This window comes from Synchiropus splendidus, chromosome 14 (genome assembly GCF_027744825.2).
Source record: "Synchiropus splendidus isolate RoL2022-P1 chromosome 14, RoL_Sspl_1.0, whole genome shotgun sequence".
Classification (NCBI taxonomy): domain Eukaryota; kingdom Metazoa; phylum Chordata; class Actinopteri; order Syngnathiformes; family Callionymidae; genus Synchiropus; species Synchiropus splendidus.
Genome location: NC_071347.1, coordinates 22,064,933 through 22,084,270, shown reverse-complemented (window position 1 = coordinate 22,084,270; position 19,338 = coordinate 22,064,933). Strand labels below are relative to the sequence as shown.

The window sequence follows — 19,338 nt, the reverse complement described above, 5'->3', positions numbered from 1 at the left end:
GTTCATTGTTAAATGACCTTCAGAGGTTTAAAAGATGAGCTACAAAAAAAAGCAGCTTTATTAAAGAAGATGATCAACAAAGTAAAAAAAAAAGTGAAGTAAAATACATTAATGAAACAAATAAACACAAATTAAATCTAAAGTGTATATATTATTATATGATTAAACAGTAATATAAATAACATATAGAAAAAAATAAGAATATAAAATAAAAGCTAAAACCGTTTTGTAATATTATAATTATTTTTATTCTAATAATTTCATTTCAACCATTCCCTCTAAATATATATATATAAAAAAAAGTCAAGGTTTTCATTGTTCAGTCAAAGGTGTATGAAATGACCCTCATTTATCCACCAGCACATTCTCCAATACAGAATCCATTTCCACCTTCTGTCTCATCCCCAAACACCAGGCTCGATCAATACCTTCAATCATTGATTCTGAAGATGCTTTAATCTCATCCCAAACTAAATATTGACTTGACTGATTCCATCTCAGCTCCGCAGCTGCTCCACGGTCAGAGGAAATCAATGAGTAAATAACCATAAACCTCTTTAAAAAATCAGTTATTGAAACACATGTCAAGGATTTATGGACGTGTCACTTTTCTAACGTAGAACAGTGACCAGCACAGGACAGTATACTGCAACTGCAAACATCATAATAATAATGATCATTATTATTATTGTGGGTAATTTTAGATATATATAATTTCATTATTTTTTGATGGGTAATATGTATGTACGTATAGTTTAATGTATTTTTTTATTTTTCTGAGTAATTATTCATATGAATATATATTTTATTTTTCAGGGTGATTATATATATATTTTTTTTTAATGCTAATCATTTTGCTTTTTCTGAGCTATTTATTTTGTGTTTCCTATTTTGTTTATTTTATTTATAATAATAATAATAAAAAACTGTAGTGAGGGGACTATACAGCATGAGAATAAAGGGAAGAATATACAGTGTGTGACTGGATGTCACAGATAAAAACAACTCTTTTGAGGTGAAAACAGTGACAGTGAAATCCCGTCTTCACATGCTCAACATGGCTCCTCGCGGCGCCTCTCCCTCGCCGCTCGGCAGCTTTAATCTGCCTTCACAGTCACTGAGCAGAGTCAGTGGGTCAGAAAAGCTGTCGTGGTCCTCAGAGGTCAGAGCATCATCAGCTCACTGTCCCCCAGCAACACTGTCTCAGCTGTGCACATCCATCACCGGGGGCCCCCTCGGAGCCCCCAAAACAACTGGGGTCCAGCCCTGAGGAAAGTGAGCCCCCGCTCACCTGTTACAGTCGTCACACTCCACCAAGCCCTCGACCCCGGGCTCCAGAGCCGCCGGCAGCTGGCGGAGCATCAGCCCAGGCTGGTGGAGGCTGATCTGCTGCAGGATGGTTCGGCCCGAGGGCAGAGAGCAGGACAATAGCATCCTCCTGTGGGCCCTGGTCTGCTCTGGATCCAGGGATCACATGGTGCATCGTGGCACTGAGAGGGAGACATGCTAGGAAGACGCTTCCTGAAGAGGAGCGGAGGAGACAAACCAGATGATCGACTTGTCTCCTCTCAACTGCAGATGCAAAGTATCAGACCAGATAAAAAACATTCTCCTGCATTTGTATATATAGTTATGATATATTTCCATCTCTTCAGTTTATATCATTGTTTAGATTTCTTTATTTACAATAAATTATCTTATCAATTTTTTTCAGGTTCAGTGTGCGAGGAGCAAAATTGGGCCCCCATGGTTTCCAATGGTACTGCTCTTTTTCATCCATAACAATAAGAACGGAGAAGACGGACGGATTGAGAGTAGGGATTTAAAAGCTTATATTTTGATTTATTTTCTTTTTACTGCAAGACAACTGTCAGATGAACCTTTCAAAGTACAAGTTCCAGCGGGAAAACCACTGGCGGTGAAAGATTTCTGAATCAGCTCTAACTTGACAGAAACAGGAAACAATGTCAAACATCATTTACTTTACTCTTCTTGCGTATGAATTATGATAACAATAAATCACCTCGTGCTTAAGACCAACAATCAACATTGAATGAAAAGTGACTGAGAAAAAAAAGTTTGTTTTTTTGTTTAATTTTACATTTTTAATTTAAATCATCAGAATGACAACGTTTTTATTTTTGCCCTTTGTGTACTTCACTTCAGCATAACTGGCAAGACATTTTGTTTGTTGACAAAATGTGATCAATCAAATACTTTCATTTAAAATGATTTATTATTAATATTACAAACATTTTTCATGCAGAACACACTATTTTGTTTTTAAAGACACTGCTTAATGATCTTGATATCTATCGTGGAATTTAGTGTAACAAATGTGGGCCCTCTGGTTTCCTCCCACTGACCAGTCCACACAGAGGTTTATGATTGTTTTTGAAGTGGTTCGACAGATCAGCCTGAGAGCAGCTGCTCAGCAAATGGCGGCTGAGTTCCCACCTCCATCCCGCAGCCTCGCGACATGGTCATGTGACTCCACACCTATTAAGCGGCTGCTGAGCGACTCATGAGCAGTAACTGCCATGAAAGGAGTCAGATTATCAGGGCTTGCATCCTGGTGTGGCAGCCAGCGCCTGCTAACGGGTCCCCAGGGGCCCCACCACCTGAGGAGGCCGGTGGTGAGAAGTTTCCCAAAGCAGCAGGCGGCAGAATCGGCGGCTGGCAGGAAGTGAAGCCTGTGTCCGCGCGGCACGTGGAGGTGTGAAGGAGGCGTCGAGGCGGGAAGAAAGTGACGCGTGACAGCTGCCAGGAAGTGAGGCGACTCGCTGGTGGGACGCTCCTCAGCCAAACCTCCGTGTCCTCAGCTCCTCCTTCACTTCCGTCACTGACTCGGAAACACAGCAGGAAGTCGCTCTCTCCGGCTGAAGCTGGAGAAGGATGTGTAGCGGCCGCTGGCACCGCGGTGCGGACGAAGCCTCCCTGTGGGGAGGGAACAAGGGGCCAATTGGTTGATAATGACTCTGCGAATGTAGCGACAACATGCTAACGCTGCTCGGTTGACGTGTTAATGGAACACGTTTGCTTTGAATGCAGCAGTTCAGGCGGATTCACGGACTCTGGAGTGTCTTCATCCGAGTATCAGTCTTGGTAAACAGTGGACAACAGTGTAGCACGGAAGCTACCTCGTGCTGAACTGGCTAAATTTAAGGCTTCATTAACAATGTGGGGAAAAAAAAAACGCAAAATGAACTGTTTTTTATTATTTATTTTTTATTTTTTTTGTCCTATTTTTAACTGAAGGGTTGGCCTCCAAATCACAATTGTTCTCATCCAGTATTTTAAAATCAACATTTACCTAGTGATAAATCGATATATTATCAGTGAAAGGCAGGAAATAAAAAATGTCAGGAACAAAAGTGATAAAAGCATCTTCACTGTCGATGTTACATGAGAGACTTAACGTCTGTCATTTCCATATCTTTGTGTACAGTAAACATAAGAGATGAGGAACACATTGACTGCTCATTTATTATGGCTCACGCTGAAAAGATCTAGTGAAAAGTACAGTGGCAGTTAGGATGTCACACTCCGAGCATAGTTGTGTGACACCTCAGCTGTCCGTTAACAAGCGGGTGTGATGAGTGTGTGTGATGTGTGTGTGTGGTGTAGTGATACTAGTGAGGACCAGTTCCTGGAAACACAGCTATTTTACCAGTCCCCTCGAGGTGAAGCCTCAATTTGAGGGAGAAAACTTTCAAATAACTGGGTGAGTGGGATCCAGTCTGGTGAGCCATGTGTCCAGGGGGAGAGGCTGGGGAAAGGGTGATGGCCATGCGAGGTCCTTACAAGGACAGAGATACCAGTATGTAACGTGTGGGTCAAATGAGAAAACAAGGCCTTTGTTCTTGACCTCTGTTTCTTCACTTGACAGCTGAGGCTAATGAAAAACCTTGTTTGCTTCTGAGGCTCAGCAGTGAAAGTTTCCCACCCACTTCTTCGCGCAGGATTCTGAACGAGTGGGCCGCACCTGGGTGTGAAGACGGAGAACATCATCCAGATGTGAAGCGGAGGAGACTCCACAGCTGTGTCGTGCTCCACCTACGCAGGCGCAGATAAGCTCCGCCCCTCTGGAGGTTCAAACTTCATGGCAGATCTTTGTTTGCGCGTGTCAAAATGGCCGCGCGCCACTCAGTTGCATCGGCTTGGTGAACGGGTCCGGACTCATCTGGGCGGCGACAGATGGAGCGGCGTGAGCATTCCTAAGCAGTAGGAGACCAGTGGACACCAGATGCTTCGGTTTCCGAGTGTCGGCCGTGCGATCGGGAGGTGAGATGTTGGGCGCCAGACAAAAGAGCCAAGTGCAAATATCCTGAACCTTTGTGGGGCCAACAGCTGGGTGGAACCCAGTCCACTTCATTAGAGACCCAGCAGGAGAGCGGCCGGCCTTCTCCTCCCTCTCACTCCCTCCTTCACACACACTTCACTGTTAAAGTGATGTGAAGATCTGGTTCCACCTAAAATGGAAACTTTTGTGTCTCCAACAAACAAACAAGGTCCCAGATATGCAGCTCATCGTCGATTCACCATCTATCTATCTCTCTATCTCTCTATCTCTCTATCTCTCTATCTCTCTATCTCTCTATCTCTCTATCTCTCTATCTCTCTATCTCGCTATCTATCTATCTATCTATCTATCTATCCATCCATCCCAGAGCTCAGACAACTTTTCTGCTCAGAACACAGAGTGTGGCTGTGGCTAACAGCAGCGCTAATGGCTACTGTGTAAACAGATTATCAAAGGTCAAATACTCCTCATCATAGTGCTCACCTGTCGGCAGGTTATTCATCCGAGGCAGCAGCTGCTGACAAGCGTCGCCTGTCTCTGTCTCACCAGTTAGCAAATTAGCAAGGCTTAGCCATTGAGCTAGCATCGCTCCCAAGACAATCAGCAGGTCACCTACAACACAAACAAACAAATCTTGATGTCCTCGCAACAATGTTGACAGTTTAGTAGGAATCTGTGGGGAAGGACAACAACTAGCTTATGACTCGCACAACGTGCTACAGATGAGTGACAGCTAGCGTAGCTTCACCATCAGACACAGGCTACTCATTGCAACGCGGCTTTCAGTCTCTCATTGGTGATGTTTTGATGGAAACGCCTCCTCAGAAGAGCTGTGCGTGAGCGGTGACGCACGGCCACTGGGTGGCGTCGGCGGGAAACACGATGTAGCTCTATGGCAAGGGCGCTACGATTGGAATTTCAGACCTTCAAACTTTCATTTACTTGAACATACAACGAATAAAACTCCTGATGTTTGAGATGTTTCTCCAAAAGAGTCAGTTTCACTTTATTGCCTGCTGAGATTAGCCTGTCTGCTGCTAATTCCCAGTCCAGGGTCTGCGACGATAATCTCATCTGATCCTTCGACAGTGAGTGAGTGTTCCTCCTCATCTAATCTGATCCGCCGGCAAATCTCAGGGAGCCGCCGGTTTCTCTCCCGCCGAGGAGCCTTTCAGCAGCTCTAGTGTAAACACAGCAGCTCAGCTCACACACAGGAAGATGACTCCAGATCACCTCGAGGGGCATCACAGTGGGATTAAAACCTTCAGAGACCATTTTAAAAATGTGTTTTTCTGAGGAGTAAACAAAATATTTGTTGGAATTTCTGCTTATTTCTGGGTTCAAACATGTGTGTGTCATATCAGTTTGTCAGCAAATGGTTCACGCAAGAGTCACACACTCACATGTAAGGAGTGAAAAATCGACGTCTCTGGCTCAATAATTCTGTCGATGTCGGGTCAAAACAAACGTCATGAGCGAGCACAATGCCGAGCAAAGCGGGGTGAAGGTCTGGAGCCCGACACCCGCCGCGGCCCCGTCAATAGCCTCTGATCACTTCATGATTCTGTGGCTCTGCGACTGCCGCCTCAGCACCACAAAGGAAAACACCTGTTAGAATCTCCTTAATCCTGAACAGCAGCCCGGTTCTTTTGGACTCTTCGGGGCCCCGGGGTTAATCCGCGCAGGGCACCAGGCCAAGGCCGGCGCAGATTAGGGCCCCCGCGTCCACACGTCCACGGCTGCCCTCTACAACCAGGGCTCCACTCGGCCCCTTAATCCCTGGACTCCCTCAGCCCAGCGTACAGCCTCAGTCCCCCCTCGGACCTAATCTCCATGCATCCCCTTTGGGCCCAATCGTAAACACGGCTGGGATCTTTGCCCTTCCCCCGAAACTCCTTTCCCCTCCCCCGGCGGCTCTGAAAGCTCATTGATTTGTTGATTTCTCCTCTTTTGTCTGCAGTCGGTGGAGTGTGAACGGGACGTCCAGGGTCCGAGGCCCAGTGCCAAGACTTCTTCAGATTAAGGTCCAGATCTGGGCATCTGTCACTGCCCGGGTCTCCTTCAGCCTAAACCTGAACCCTGTTCCTCCTTTAAAACAAGTCTGACCTGCAGACCCATGAGCCGATAAAGAATTATCGGGCACAGAGAAAGAGAGCATTTAGAATGTTTAATGTTTAGGTTTTAATGTTCTGGATTCATCATGAATAAAAACAACTGGCTGAGCTGCATGACTCACGATGGCACGGCACCAGTGGACCAGACTGTTGAAGATCGGAGTGTTGCCCAGGGTGTCACCACGGTCAAACTGCAGAACACGTCACTCAAGATTGAAAATGATTCGCAAAGACTCGGACAGAACTCATGGAAAAGGTGATGAATACATGGGTCTCTTCTAATTCTCATAACATACCAAAATATCAGAGATATTTCAGGAAGGAGAACACAGTTTGTTAACCCTCACTATAATTTATTCACCATGTAGTGTCCATACTTGCGTTGTTTTCTTGGGCAGGGCGTGTCTCCAGTCCCTCATATACAGACAGCCACTTCATTCTAGCGTCATCGATGATCCACGGGGAAACGACTTTTTTTTCCGCTGACCCCCTGATGTTTCATGGGGGTTTGTCTCCATCTAGCGGCCAAAACGTAGACTTTCACAATGTGAACCCTAAGAACAGTGTAAACATCTGGTGCATGAGAACAAACTTAATGTTTGCGTTTCCACTTTAAAATCCTACGTTTTTTTTGTTTAATAAATTACTATTTTTTACGAGGAAGCTAAAATACACAAAAACATTATGACCACTAACTCGGCGTTGAAGAGCAGAGGAAGAGAGAAAGAAGAGTAGAAACGCTTCCATGGTTCCATGGCTTTTATTTTCAAGAGGCTTTTCTCTTTTTCACATTTCAGTGAAAAGGAAGGCTTGAACTTTATAAAAAAAAGTCTTCACAGTTGGGAAGTAAACACACCAGACCACAGGCCGGCTGGTGTTCACGACGAAACGCTCAGTAACAGGAAACGATTGTTGCCCTTCAGAAGCCTCCACCTGAGGAGCTTGTGACTTGCCTCACAACAAAGGCGTTCGGCCCTGAAGGTCGGGTCAAACCTCCTCAAAGCCAAATGACATGGAAGCAGAGGAATGTTGTGGCGAGGAAGCGTCTAGTTGGGGAGGAGCTTGTCGCAGGGCAGGAGCGGGCTGGCACCCACGCTCTTCGCGCACTCATTCTGGGGAGAAAACAAAACAGGACGTTGAACCGCAGCTCACCACAGAGCGCCTTGATAAAAACTCTACTACATCAGTGACGCAAACAACACGCCTTCCGCCTGGATTTGTCTCCATCTAGTGGCCAGAGTTAGAATATCATAATGTCGCGTGAAAAGAATTCTTAAAACTATTATGTATCTACCAGATCCTCACGCTCATGGTTTTATGTACTTTATTGACCATTTAAAAAATAATTTATAAATTCAATTTAATGAAAAAAATAAAGCGGAATTATAACAGATCTTAAAAAAAAAACAAATAAAAGCAATGTAAAAAAATATAAATAAACCAAATATAACAATTGATATTAAAACCTAACTTATATAAATAGACTAGAAAAGAGATACACATATTCATATGTACATATCATATACATATATCATATGTACACATATGTACATATGATATATGTAGTAGAATCAAAAAATAAAATCAATATTTTTATTTCGTTTTTTTTAAATATTTTTGATATACTCCTTTTAAACCAAAAATACAATTGAAATTAAAATAAAATACAAAAAACACAAATGTACGCAATAATAAAAAATAATATTTAAGAAAAAACATGACATTTATACGATTTTTTCTTAATAACCTCCCAAAGGTAATCAAGACTTTTTTTTTTTACTTTTACTTTTTATCTCTAGTTATTTAGCTTGTGTTTGAAACTCCGTATCTGCATCTTTCGTCCCTGTCTGCAGCACACAGTGATCTAGTCAGGAATGGATAAAAGACCCGTCTGCAGGTCCAGAGCAGACATGGAAACAAGGCCCTCCCACAGTGGAAAGTTGTTGCTGACGATGAAGAGAGCATGTTGTCCGTGACATGCAGTAGCTGCATCTGTGAGCCCGTGTTTCTACTGAGAGAACTGGCCTCACCATGTAGTTGACCACGTTGACGTGGTACGGGATCCCGCCCAGCTCCTGACACTTCTTCATGTTCATCCTCTCCGGGTCTCCAGCAGCCAGAACAGGAGTGTGGGCATCAGCCTGAAATGACGTTTCACTCCGTGTCAACATTTCACCTCTGCCTTCCACTGAGACCTGTCATGAGGAGGCTGCGCTCACAGGCTCCATCTCTCTCTGGATGGCCATCAGGTCCGACATCCTGTCGCAGAATCCGGGAGCAAAGTTGTCTGGGTTGATGGCCACGAAGCATTGACCCTGTAAACACGCCAGACGGTCAGGTGACCACAGCGAGAACACAACACTCTGTGAGGGCGCGGGACTCCAGGGACCTGACAACACAACAGCCTGCAGTTTGGTTGCATGTCATGATCAAACTTGTCCTCTTGGGGTCGCTATTGTAGCGCGAACAAAGCTACCCGCGTTTGTGACGGAATTCCCAAACAAGCGCTGTGACCCTGAGACATGGAACGCGTGTCTGACGCATGAAAACAGAAACAAACAGACCAGGTTGGCGACTTTATCGGTGACCTTCCAGGTGCGGATGTGTTTGCTGTACTGGGCCCCGGCCAGGATTCCACAGAAGGTCTCCACCATCATCCCCAGCCCGTAACCTTTGTAGCCGCCTGAGCACAGAAGCACAGTTGGACGCCAAAAGCCACATTTGCAGAGAAACATCATCCACCAAAACCAAGCGGATGTGACAGAGGAACAGGTGAATGAGCCACCGCTGCTCGACTCAGCCTTGCACTCCCCATTTCATCAGATCTACTAAAACATTTCCAATTCTATAAACAGACTTGGACTGCTCCAGATGGTGTCCACACACTTTAGTTCAACACCTTGTCCAACAATTGACTTTTTGGTCAAAAAATTCAATTGATATCTTAAAAACATTCACCTCTTTTTTTCGATTTGTCAAATCACAATCATTTCTGTTCATGCTCTGTTCCTCTTTTTAAAACCATTAGTGACATTCTCACCGTCTAAATCACTTTCCTGAATAATAATAATTTGTTACTTCCATTCATTTTCTCAGGCCGTAAATGTTAGTAAACCAAATGTGATTCCTCTCCTGTTCTTCTTCTGTTGTATGGTTCTTCTAAGTATTTGACTGCGGTGACCTACAGTAACCCCACATTGCAGGTTTTCCTGTCTCACACGCCATGACAGTTTCTCACTTCCTGTCCAGATGGTTTTGTGCGAGACACGATAGACGCTCTATGAAAGTTCGCTCTATGAACTTCATGGAGAAGGGAAGGTTGACGAAGATCACAGTTTCAAAGTATCAATTAACGGATAAGTTGATGGTGTTTTTGAAGAGCTTTTGGGCAGCGCCTCTGACCCGTGGCTTCACTGCCGCCGATGGGCACCAGTCCTCCTCCGCTCAGCACTTCCTTGGGGTTGGAGGTGATTTTGCCCTGGGCGTCGCAGCCCCAGCCCTCGGGGATGGTGTCGCCTCGCCGCTCGTGCAGCTCCACCTGCCAACACCAGCAGACACTGTCAACAGGAAGTTCACTCAGCAGAGCGGAGACGCTGCTATCAACGAAGCCACAGAAGAAGCTGCTGAATTAATATTTAAATACTGGAAAACCGCTGCCGAGTGCAGCTGTACAGTCGAACGTCCTGTTGTTTGTGTCGATTAGCGGCTTTTTTGCAGGCCTGGTATGGGTACTACACCGTTTCACCCTGGAGCCTGGAGAGACACCGTGTTCAGCACTGGGTTTTACTGACAATGAATCACCAGATAATTCAATGTTCAAGAATGTTCCACCGTCTTCCATGTCTAATAGCTCATGCTCACCTTTAGATTATTATTTTTAAATAAAATAAAATAAAATAAAATATGACGTTTTCTCTTTTGTTTATTGATTTTATTTATGTTACATCCAATCCTTCCCAGTGCTGCCACCTACAGGTCAATAAAGCTTGGACAACAAGGGTTCCTCTCTACTTTCACGCAATCATCAGAGAACATTTTCACACACACACACACACACACACACACACACACACACACACACACACACACACACACACACACACACACACACACACACACACACACACACACACACACACACACACACACACACACACACATTACCTTCCCGAGAGCGACAGCAGACGTCGCCATGTCCAGAACGAAGCTGTCGCCATCATTAGCCGGCGCCGCCACGGCGATGGGATTGGTTCCCAGGGTGCACTGGAGAGAGAGGACTCAGTAAAGGATACTTCCCATCATCCCCGGCCGGCTCACCCTCTTACCTCTTTGCCGCGAGTGGGAACCACCAGAGGAGACGTGTTGGTGAAGGACATTCCCTGCAGGCGACAGAAGAGGAGCCAGCGTTTTCATCCGGAACAACGCTTCCGTTGAGCTCGCGGCTTCCCTGCCTCCGAGAGGCGCCGTCGGCTCGGCAAAAGAATCGGTACTCACGATCATGTTCTCCTTCAGAGCCTGCATGGCATAGTAGCCTGCGATCCCGTAGTGGTTGGAGCCTGGAAGAAGCAGAAGAACCCACCCTCCTCAGTTCCACACCTTTGAAGCGCGCTACACATGTAGCATAGCGGCTAATGTCAAACTTCTCTTCTTGGTCTTCTACATGTTTTAAATGCGGCGATTGTTATTATAGTTCACGACAACTAAAAAAAACTTGGATAGAATTGTAAATCATTTTTGTTAACAGAAATGAAAATGAAAAAGTTTTTCATAAAACGATAACTCACTGAAACTGCATTGTCTGTTCACAAAACTAATCAAAACAAACTACAACTCTAGTGAAATTGTCCTTTGTTTTCCTCTTTATTTATTTCGAATCTATTGATGTCGGCAGGTGCTGCATGTGACCACTCTGGTGTTGACTAGCACGATGGTGCCCTTTCATCTTTACCTTTCCAAACTTGATGTCTTTTGTTGAGTTTTATTACGGACTATTTTTGTGACCTATTCCAATACCCCATATTGAAGGGAAAAAACAAAGAACAAAAGTGTTAAAACTAATAAAAACTCAACTGAAACAAAATTCTAAAAACTGAAACTCAGTAAAACCAGCCAAACCACTTTAAAAATGAACAAAAACTAACTGAATTTGAAAGGCAAAAATTCTAAACTAAACAAAAAGAAAGCTAATGAAAAATCGCAGACGATCTGAACGCAGATGAACACATTACTGTCTAACGCTGGTTAGCTGCTTCATGTCGAACCCCAGACTCACACCAACAGCTCTTTCTGCGAGTGACAAGGAGAATCAATGCCAACACATGTTCCTCTCATGTTCCTCTTACAACAAAGGAGGGAAGCCGCCGTGCCACTGAAGTTTTCGGTCAAGTTGCAGATCGTTCATAGAGGAAATCAGTCAAAAAAAGTAAAAGCACGTCCAGTAAAATGTCACAACAAAGCCGCGTTTAACCTTAAAGCTGAATGATTATGTAACGGCGCCCGCACGAAGAGTGTCGCTTCACTTGTTGTGTGACATCATGGACGACGCCGTCACTTCAGCCAATCACCACGAGCAGGAAGTAGACCCATCAACGTTGCTCTGCCCACGTACAAACTTGCATGTGAAGGGAGCCGCCTCACCGTGGAGCGCGGCTGAGGCTAAGCTAGAGCTAAAGCGCCATCCCATGACGGTAGAACTGATCTGCTCACCTCGAGCCACCACCCAGCCGATGCCGGCCTCCTTGGCCTTCTGGATGGCCAGGTTCATGCAGTAGTTTCCCACCACAGGCCCCAGCAGGTTCTTCCCGTCCACCAACGCGGTGGCCACGCTCTCCTTCACCACCACCGGCTCGCCGTCTTTGGCACAGATTCCGCTCTTGATGTCCTTGACGTACATGTCTGGTGAGAAGAGGTCGCAGAGGTCAGAGGAGCTCGAGGGTCACGCAATGGCAACACCGGACCGACCCATGCGGTTGAGTCCGTGGCTGTAGTGCCCCCGGTTGTCGCCCTCCACTAGCACCTCAGCCAGGCTGCGAGCGTGATGAGGCTTGGTTCCCACCGCCGTCATGCACCTCTCGATGAAGCTCTGCACTTCCAACTGGGTGATGAGACACCTGCACAGAAGAAGGACACGGAGCATGACACACACAGCAATTCAGCAGTCGATGAGTCTGGGACCATCAGCAAACTACAGTGCTACCTCGGTTTTCCAACGTCCAGGACTTTGAACAAATCGGAGTTCAAACAAAAATTTTGAGATTTTTTTGCTTCGGATTTCGAATGAAAATCCAGAACTCGAACGCCCCCGAAAAAAGCTGGGAAAAACCATAGCGTGCGCGGACCAATCTGCTGACAAACGACGCGCTTTGTTATTGTGTATAACGCAGCCTCTGTATGCAGACGTGTCCCGTTAGCTCCATTTACTGACTGTTTTTTCTTCATATTGAGGTGTAAAACCTTCCTGTCTCCACACTGGACCGTGGTAGAGTGTCACAGGGGAGGTGCTGGAGCGCTCACTCCAGGGTTTGATGTCCTGTTGTGGGCTGGAGCTGGGACAGGGATGAGGCCAGTCTGGGACAGAGCGTGACTTGGTTTATGACTTGGTCACAGCCAAACTGCACAGAAGCGCACATTCAGAGCTGGACACGCACCGGGCACCTCTTCACTTCTGGAGAGACGTCACTCACTCGGCAACCCCTCCCACATGCAGCGGCCACACACATAGAGGAACAGCCACCTGCAGCAGACACTCTGCATTCACTCCTACAAAAGACTATTTTAAGGCTTGGAACGCATCAGTTCTTTGTCCATTCATTGTAATGGCAAAAATCGATTCAGATTTCCAACAAATCGCTTCTCGAACGGCCGTCTGGAACGGATTGTGGTCGAGAACCAAGGTGCCACTGTTCTACTACAGTGTGACGTTCCAAAACAGCCACTTTACCAGTGTTTGCTAGCTACAACTCTACAATCACACGAGTCAGTGTTGGTCAACAGCACACGCTAACAAGTTTGCTAACCGTGAAGACGAGTCAGTTGCTGCCTTACGAAAGCGCTGACTAATCATTGTTCACGAGTGACCTACATGCGAGACAGCTCCCACGTCCCATCAGCCAATCTGAACTTCTGAGGTTCTTGAACCACTGACAGGCCAAAGTTCGGGTGATTTTATAACCAGGCAGCAAACAGAGAATCGTCGTCCTATTGACACAGGCCCCACGGGTCGTCGACCACAGGCCTGGTCGGCTCGGACCCACGCGGGAGCTTCACCCGCCACATGATGTTTTGCAGAAAACAGAGTGTCCCCAAGCAAACACTGGTGTCATTGTCCGAGCTTCCTTCACACAATCTTAATGTCACATGATGATCTTCTGAAGAGTCACAGACTCCAACAGAGACTGCCTTTGTAACGGTGCGCTTCAAATACGCGACAATTCCATAGATGTTTGGAGCAGCTGGAGCTCCTTCAGACTGGACGCATTTTGTTTCTGAAAACAAGCAGCCATTGCCCTCTTATGAAAGATATGAAACACAACCAAACTGTATGGTGGAAATGTGCTGCCATGTAGCTAATTTGCTTCTTTCTTCCTTTAATCTGAAGGTTTCCAAAATTGAGATCTAACACAAGCTAACACAACTGTTCTGCTAACGTAGCTCGTGTTTCCACCTTTATCATTTTATGTAGAGCAACGGTTCCTGTGAGTTTGATAAGGTCTAGTTTCAGTGTCAGATGCAGAAGCAAACGCAAACCAGAAGAGCTTTAGACAATGTTTCTGGGACGTATTTTGGTTCTTGCAGGAATGTGAGTCTTCAGAGACCTGACCAAACCTCCTCCTCCTGCTGCATCCCTCGCTCAGCAGGCTTTAAATTGTTTTTCACGGTTGTGAGCGAGGGAGAATGTTGTAACCTCTGGGACGCACCGTAACAGCATCCAGATGTGGACGCGGCCCCTCTCCTCTGCACCCCACCACCAACACCTCACCTCATTCTGACTTCTGCCACTCTATCTGCTGGAAACAGCTTCGCAACCTTCCAACTCCAGTCGCCTCTCACCACCTCAGGAAGGGACCACAATAAGTGAAGACTAAAGAGGAAGCCAGCGTTGTGCAACATCAGTCCCGAACTGTAGAAATGTATTTCAGAGTTTGAATGGCTCCGTCAGATCTCTGACATATAGAAGATATTTACCGACGCTCAGACGAAACACACCTTCCAGACATATCTCACACACGTCTTCTACATAGGTTGCTGATCTGGAGCAGGATCAAGTAGCGGTGCTCATTGTTATTAAACAACTTTGTTTTTTCCGATAATAAACAAAAACGTTTTTTACAAGAAAATGACTGGAGATTTTCACTCTCTTGGGTGCTCCAGAAGTGTTGTGAAATTGTGCTGAATGTGAGCGTGAGTCAGAGTCAGAGGAGTCAGAGATGAAGATGCTGAGGTCAGGAGAAACAGTCGGACCAAGAGTGTTGGAGATGCAGGAGAGAACAGCAGGACTGGAGAGGTGGAGGACTTGCTGAGACCTCGATCAAAGACTCGAGGAAAGGAAAGGCCACAAAATCCAGAGCTGAATCCAGTTTTCAGTCGGCTGAGTTACGAGACTGAAGCTGCCGTCCACATCTGGAGCTGGGGGTTGGAGAACCGCACAGAGCCTTGATGGGTTCCAGATGCAGGAATGAAGGAGGTCCTGGTCCAGTCTTACGCAACACCTTACGTAACACGTGTTTTGATCGTGTTCAGCTCTCGGCAGGAGACACTCCAGCTGACAGAAGTTTGACAAATTCAATCTGCTTCCAAGGATAACGCGGGTCGGATTCCCAACCTGTTTGTTTTGGCCCCATGGGCGCCCTGATATCGCTCTGGCTCTGATTGTGCTTCACCTCCGACTGAACCAGGACAGTGGGTGAGAAGTGATGGGAACACAGGAAGCACACACGACCACAGTGACTCAACAAAAGGAGCACGAGGGATTCGACTGAAGCATCAGCCACGGGAGTAATGAAATGGAGGAGGAGGAGGAGGCAGAGGGGCCTGGAGGAGGAGAGAGATAAGAGTCTGGTCTGGGACCAGGCCAGAAGAAGTGTTCTGCTTGATAGACGCTGACGGTGCAGAACAACTGACCGTTCATAAGAACAGCGTGTCCTCGGTCTGCGCTGCATCCGACTCGCGGCGCTCGACTCACAATGGCGTCCGACAACCAGTTGACTGTAATCTGCTATGAAATGAGTTGCAGAGATCATCGTTCTCCCACTACAATCGGCAGTGAGGAGAAACATCTGGGGCCTCAGAACCATGGCGACCCTACAGTCTCACCATTTCACAAGACACGTCCCATTTTCAGAAGAGCCAAATGTAATGTTTCAAAACAGTGTTTCAGATGCATTTTTTATGAACTTACATTTACTTTGACTCTTCACGCGACGACAGTCAGACACGCTGCTGTGTTTGTACACGTCTTTAAGGCAGCCAGTGACTAACTGTGAAACTCATTGTTAGCCGAGTCTAAACACCAGTTACACAATCATGTGCTACACTTGACTTGAAGAAACTCATTGCTTATTGAACCTTCACAGTCAAATTCATGTTAAAATGAAAAAGCAAATATCTGTCAGTCTACAGTTAAAATAACTTCAAATCCAATATTTTGAATTGAGTTTAACCCTAAATAGAGCAACCCGCATTTCGTGTTTATATTTAACAGATGAGAACCAACACGTCATCAGTTTTGACTTCCTGACGGTGAGGTTTTATTCTGTTTACCGCCTGTTAAAGTCTCTCTCGCCGCTCCAAATAGCGGAACAGGATGTGTGTGAGCTGAGGAACCTCAGAAACATCAAGCAGCAGAACAAGGGCGTCTTTCAGTTTCAAGAAGACTCGCACCATCTGACGGTCGGAGAAACGTTTGCGAGTGAAAAGGTTCAAGCTGACCGAGTTCAAGCCCAAAACGGCTCGTATTTCGAACCAACACCTCGAGGGCGCGAGTTTTAATCATTAAAAATGCATTAGTAGAAGTTGGGGTCAATGTTCTCTCGGGTTCGTCTCGCGTGATCAACGCGCGCAGGTGATTTAGAAGACAGTTGCAGATCTCACCTAGTCATGTTGACTTGTTTCGCGGTGAGACTTGCGCCGGGTGAGGAAGAGAGAGCGGCTGCTGGAGTCGGTGAGCTGCAGAACAAGTCTCCTCTGGTCCCGAGCTCGAGAGCGGAAACGCCCCGGAGGAGCCCGTCAGTCAGGTCTCAGGTGTCCGCGCGAGTGGGCGTGTCTGTCTCGCATGTGCCGCGCAGCGACGGACCTCGACCCGCGCGCGTGCGTGCGTGCTCAGAGTCCGCCTGCAGGTCGAAGCCCGGCTTGTTTTGAGGGTTCAGCGCGACAAACAAGTCCCAGTCAAGTGAGGATTCTGTCCTTCCTTATCTCCAACGTGTTCCCCTTCTCCGAGGCGAGGGTCCACTCCAGCTACCCAGGGCGACAGACAGTCCCACACGTGACACATGTGACACATGTGGACAAGCCACACGCTCCAGGCCTCTCGCACGTGTGGAGGTGCGAACAATAACCTGTGGAACAGAGTCTTTTCTGCACAACCGCGCTGCGGTCTTCAGGAGAAGCTACAGAGCTTCCGTCTTATCGAACCAGGAGAAGCTTCTCGGCAAGGTCACACCAGAATGTCAACAGTCAACGGTCGCATCGAACTTTGCCTCCCGAGTTCTTTGATGCTGACGTCACACAGCTGACTTTCTGACGTCGCTTTCACGGATCAGAATCAGAATCCGCTTTATTGCCAAGGTCAGTGAGGATCCCACCAACTAGGAAAGTGCTTTGGAACAAAGCGCAACATTGAACAAAACTTATTATTATTATTAAATGGACGAAAAATAAAATAAACCGAACAATAATAATAGAAGCAACTAATAAATAAGTAACCCACAGCTCATCCAAAGAGGAATGCCAGTGCTTTATTTACCTATGTTTTGCCATTTTTTTATTTAACATTTTTCAAAATATTACGGCATTATTGGATTGAACATATATTTTACCACGACTTCATTAAATAAAACAAAACAAAAAAACATAGATCAAAATGTTATAAAACAAAGACATATATAGAGATTAATATTATAGTTACTTCTAGTGCGTATGATGTCTTGGACTTTATACACGTATTTTATACTCATTTGTCGTTCATTTACTAAATAATTATTTGAATAAATATAGATATATTTATTGAGATTTTAATTCTTTCCTCTTTATATGTTTTAAATGCGTTTTTTTCTTGACTGATTTTATTCATATTTGGCCCGTATTTTGTATAATATTCTGCTTGTCCTCTTATCATTAAATCTAACGTCCCATTAGATCCTACTTGTACTTCGCTTTTATTATTTTTCATCTCTCTAAATAATTCAGCATTATGGTTGTTAGCTAATGGAGATAGTGCGAAACACAAAGGTCCCAGTCTTCTGCTGGTGTAACGGAGGAGAGGAATCAATGAAGGAAACTCTTCAATAGAAATCTATATTGCGTCATTCTGAAGCGTCCATCTGTGGTGGCGCCAGAGGCTCGTGTTATGAAACGTTCAGACTTCAACATCATCGCAGATTCGCAGAGTGCTTCCATCATTCTAATGTTGTGGAGTGAGTGAAAGTGGAGCCGCAGGAAGCGCTGCTGACCTCAGTTCTGATGTGATGGCTCGCGCTCCTCACTCAGCCGGTTCTGGTTCCGATTCAAAGTCCCGTCTGTTTTTCATTTTGGACTGACGTCACTGTCGTAAACTACGACCCGAATGAAACGGGGATGATGAGTCCTTGGAAGATGGATTTCATATTCACGGTTACAATTATGAACGGACTTTTTTTCAGGAGCCATCAAGGTGTGTGTCTCCCTCTGGTGGCCAGTAAAGTCACTGCAACAACTTTGGGAATACAGCGACGGGTTCGGGGTTTGGAGGTTCCTTCGCGGACACTTGGACTGGTGGGGGACCAGCAGCGGCTGCTCTGGGGGAGTTTGGGTTCTGCACCATCTGACCAATAAGATGAAAAAAAGATGAGAATAATGCTGAAAGTCAATCATTAAAGTAGAAAAAGAAAAAAGTAGCGCCGCTTGTGGCCGCTAGGTGGCACCCGCGCCTAGGTTTGAGCTCGTAGGAGATAAAACAGACAGAAATAGAGATTCATATTAGAGGTAGTTCTAAGCCTACGGTGTCTTTGGAACTAATACACTTGTTTTATATTCAGTTTTCGTCCATTTAGTAAATAATTATTTTAAAAATATAAATATTTTATTGTGATCCTAAGTCTTTTTCTTTAAATGTTTTAGATACGTTTTTTCTTGTCTGATTTTATTTATATTTGTCCCGTATTATGCATGAAATTCTGCCTGTGTATATTGTTTGTGGGACATTGATCTTTGGTTACTGTGAGCACCACGTTGTCCTCCTACATTTTAATGTATCTCTCATGAGATCCGACTACGCTTCGCTTTTAAAGTCAATCACAAAAGAATAAGAAAAAAAAAAGTCAGAAAAAAGCTTGTGGCCGCTAGGTGGCACCAGCGTCTCGGTTTGAAAAGCAACTAGTAAAGTGCATTGGAACAACGTGCAATAATAATAATGATAATAATAACAATATCCAAAACGCTCCAACGGGGAGATGAAATGACGCACGTTCGCTTTCGAACCTTTAAGGGAAAGAGTTGATGACAGGCTGCAGCTCAGCTGCGGGGCCGTAAAGGTTTTACAGGAGGCCGACTTGTTTTGAAGCGCTCGCTCCCTCGCTGCCCCCCTCCTCCCCCCACAGGCCTCGAACTGACCGCCTGCTCCATCTGCAACCGTTTGTGCGCACCGCAGCAGCTAAACACACGGCTGGCAGCGCAGAGCTGTGATTTAGGAGGGTATAAATAAAGTTGGCGCGTTTGAGCGCGCGCTAA

General features: G+C 45.7%; 1 protein-coding gene across 2 annotated transcripts; it reads right to left on the bottom strand.

The window, feature by feature from the left end:
- Window positions 1-6,757: 6,757 nt before the first annotated feature.
- On the bottom strand, window positions 6,758-17,091 carry LOC128770963 (uncharacterized oxidoreductase YjmC-like). 2 transcript variants are annotated; one of them, XR_008416565.1, is made up of 12 exons: window positions 16,507-17,091; window positions 12,379-12,527; window positions 12,124-12,312; window positions 10,912-10,973; window positions 10,743-10,796; window positions 10,582-10,680; window positions 9,820-9,955; window positions 8,982-9,100; window positions 8,637-8,732; window positions 8,448-8,558; window positions 7,371-7,529; window positions 6,758-6,935 (listed from the first exon to the last, which is right to left on the bottom strand). XR_008416565.1 is itself a non-coding variant. In XM_053885997.1 (11 exons), exons 1-11 carry the CDS (start codon window positions 16,512-16,514, stop codon window positions 7,464-7,466), a joined length of 1,089 nt encoding a protein of 362 aa, XP_053741972.1. In that variant the 5' UTR covers window positions 16,515-17,091; the 3' UTR covers window positions 7,165-7,463. The 2 variants fall into 2 exon arrangements, 1 of the variants encoding a protein (XP_053741972.1); XM_053885997.1 differs by lacking the exon at window positions 6,758-6,935 and having other exon boundaries at window positions 7,165-7,529.
- Between the last annotated feature and the right edge of the window lie 2,247 nt (window positions 17,092-19,338).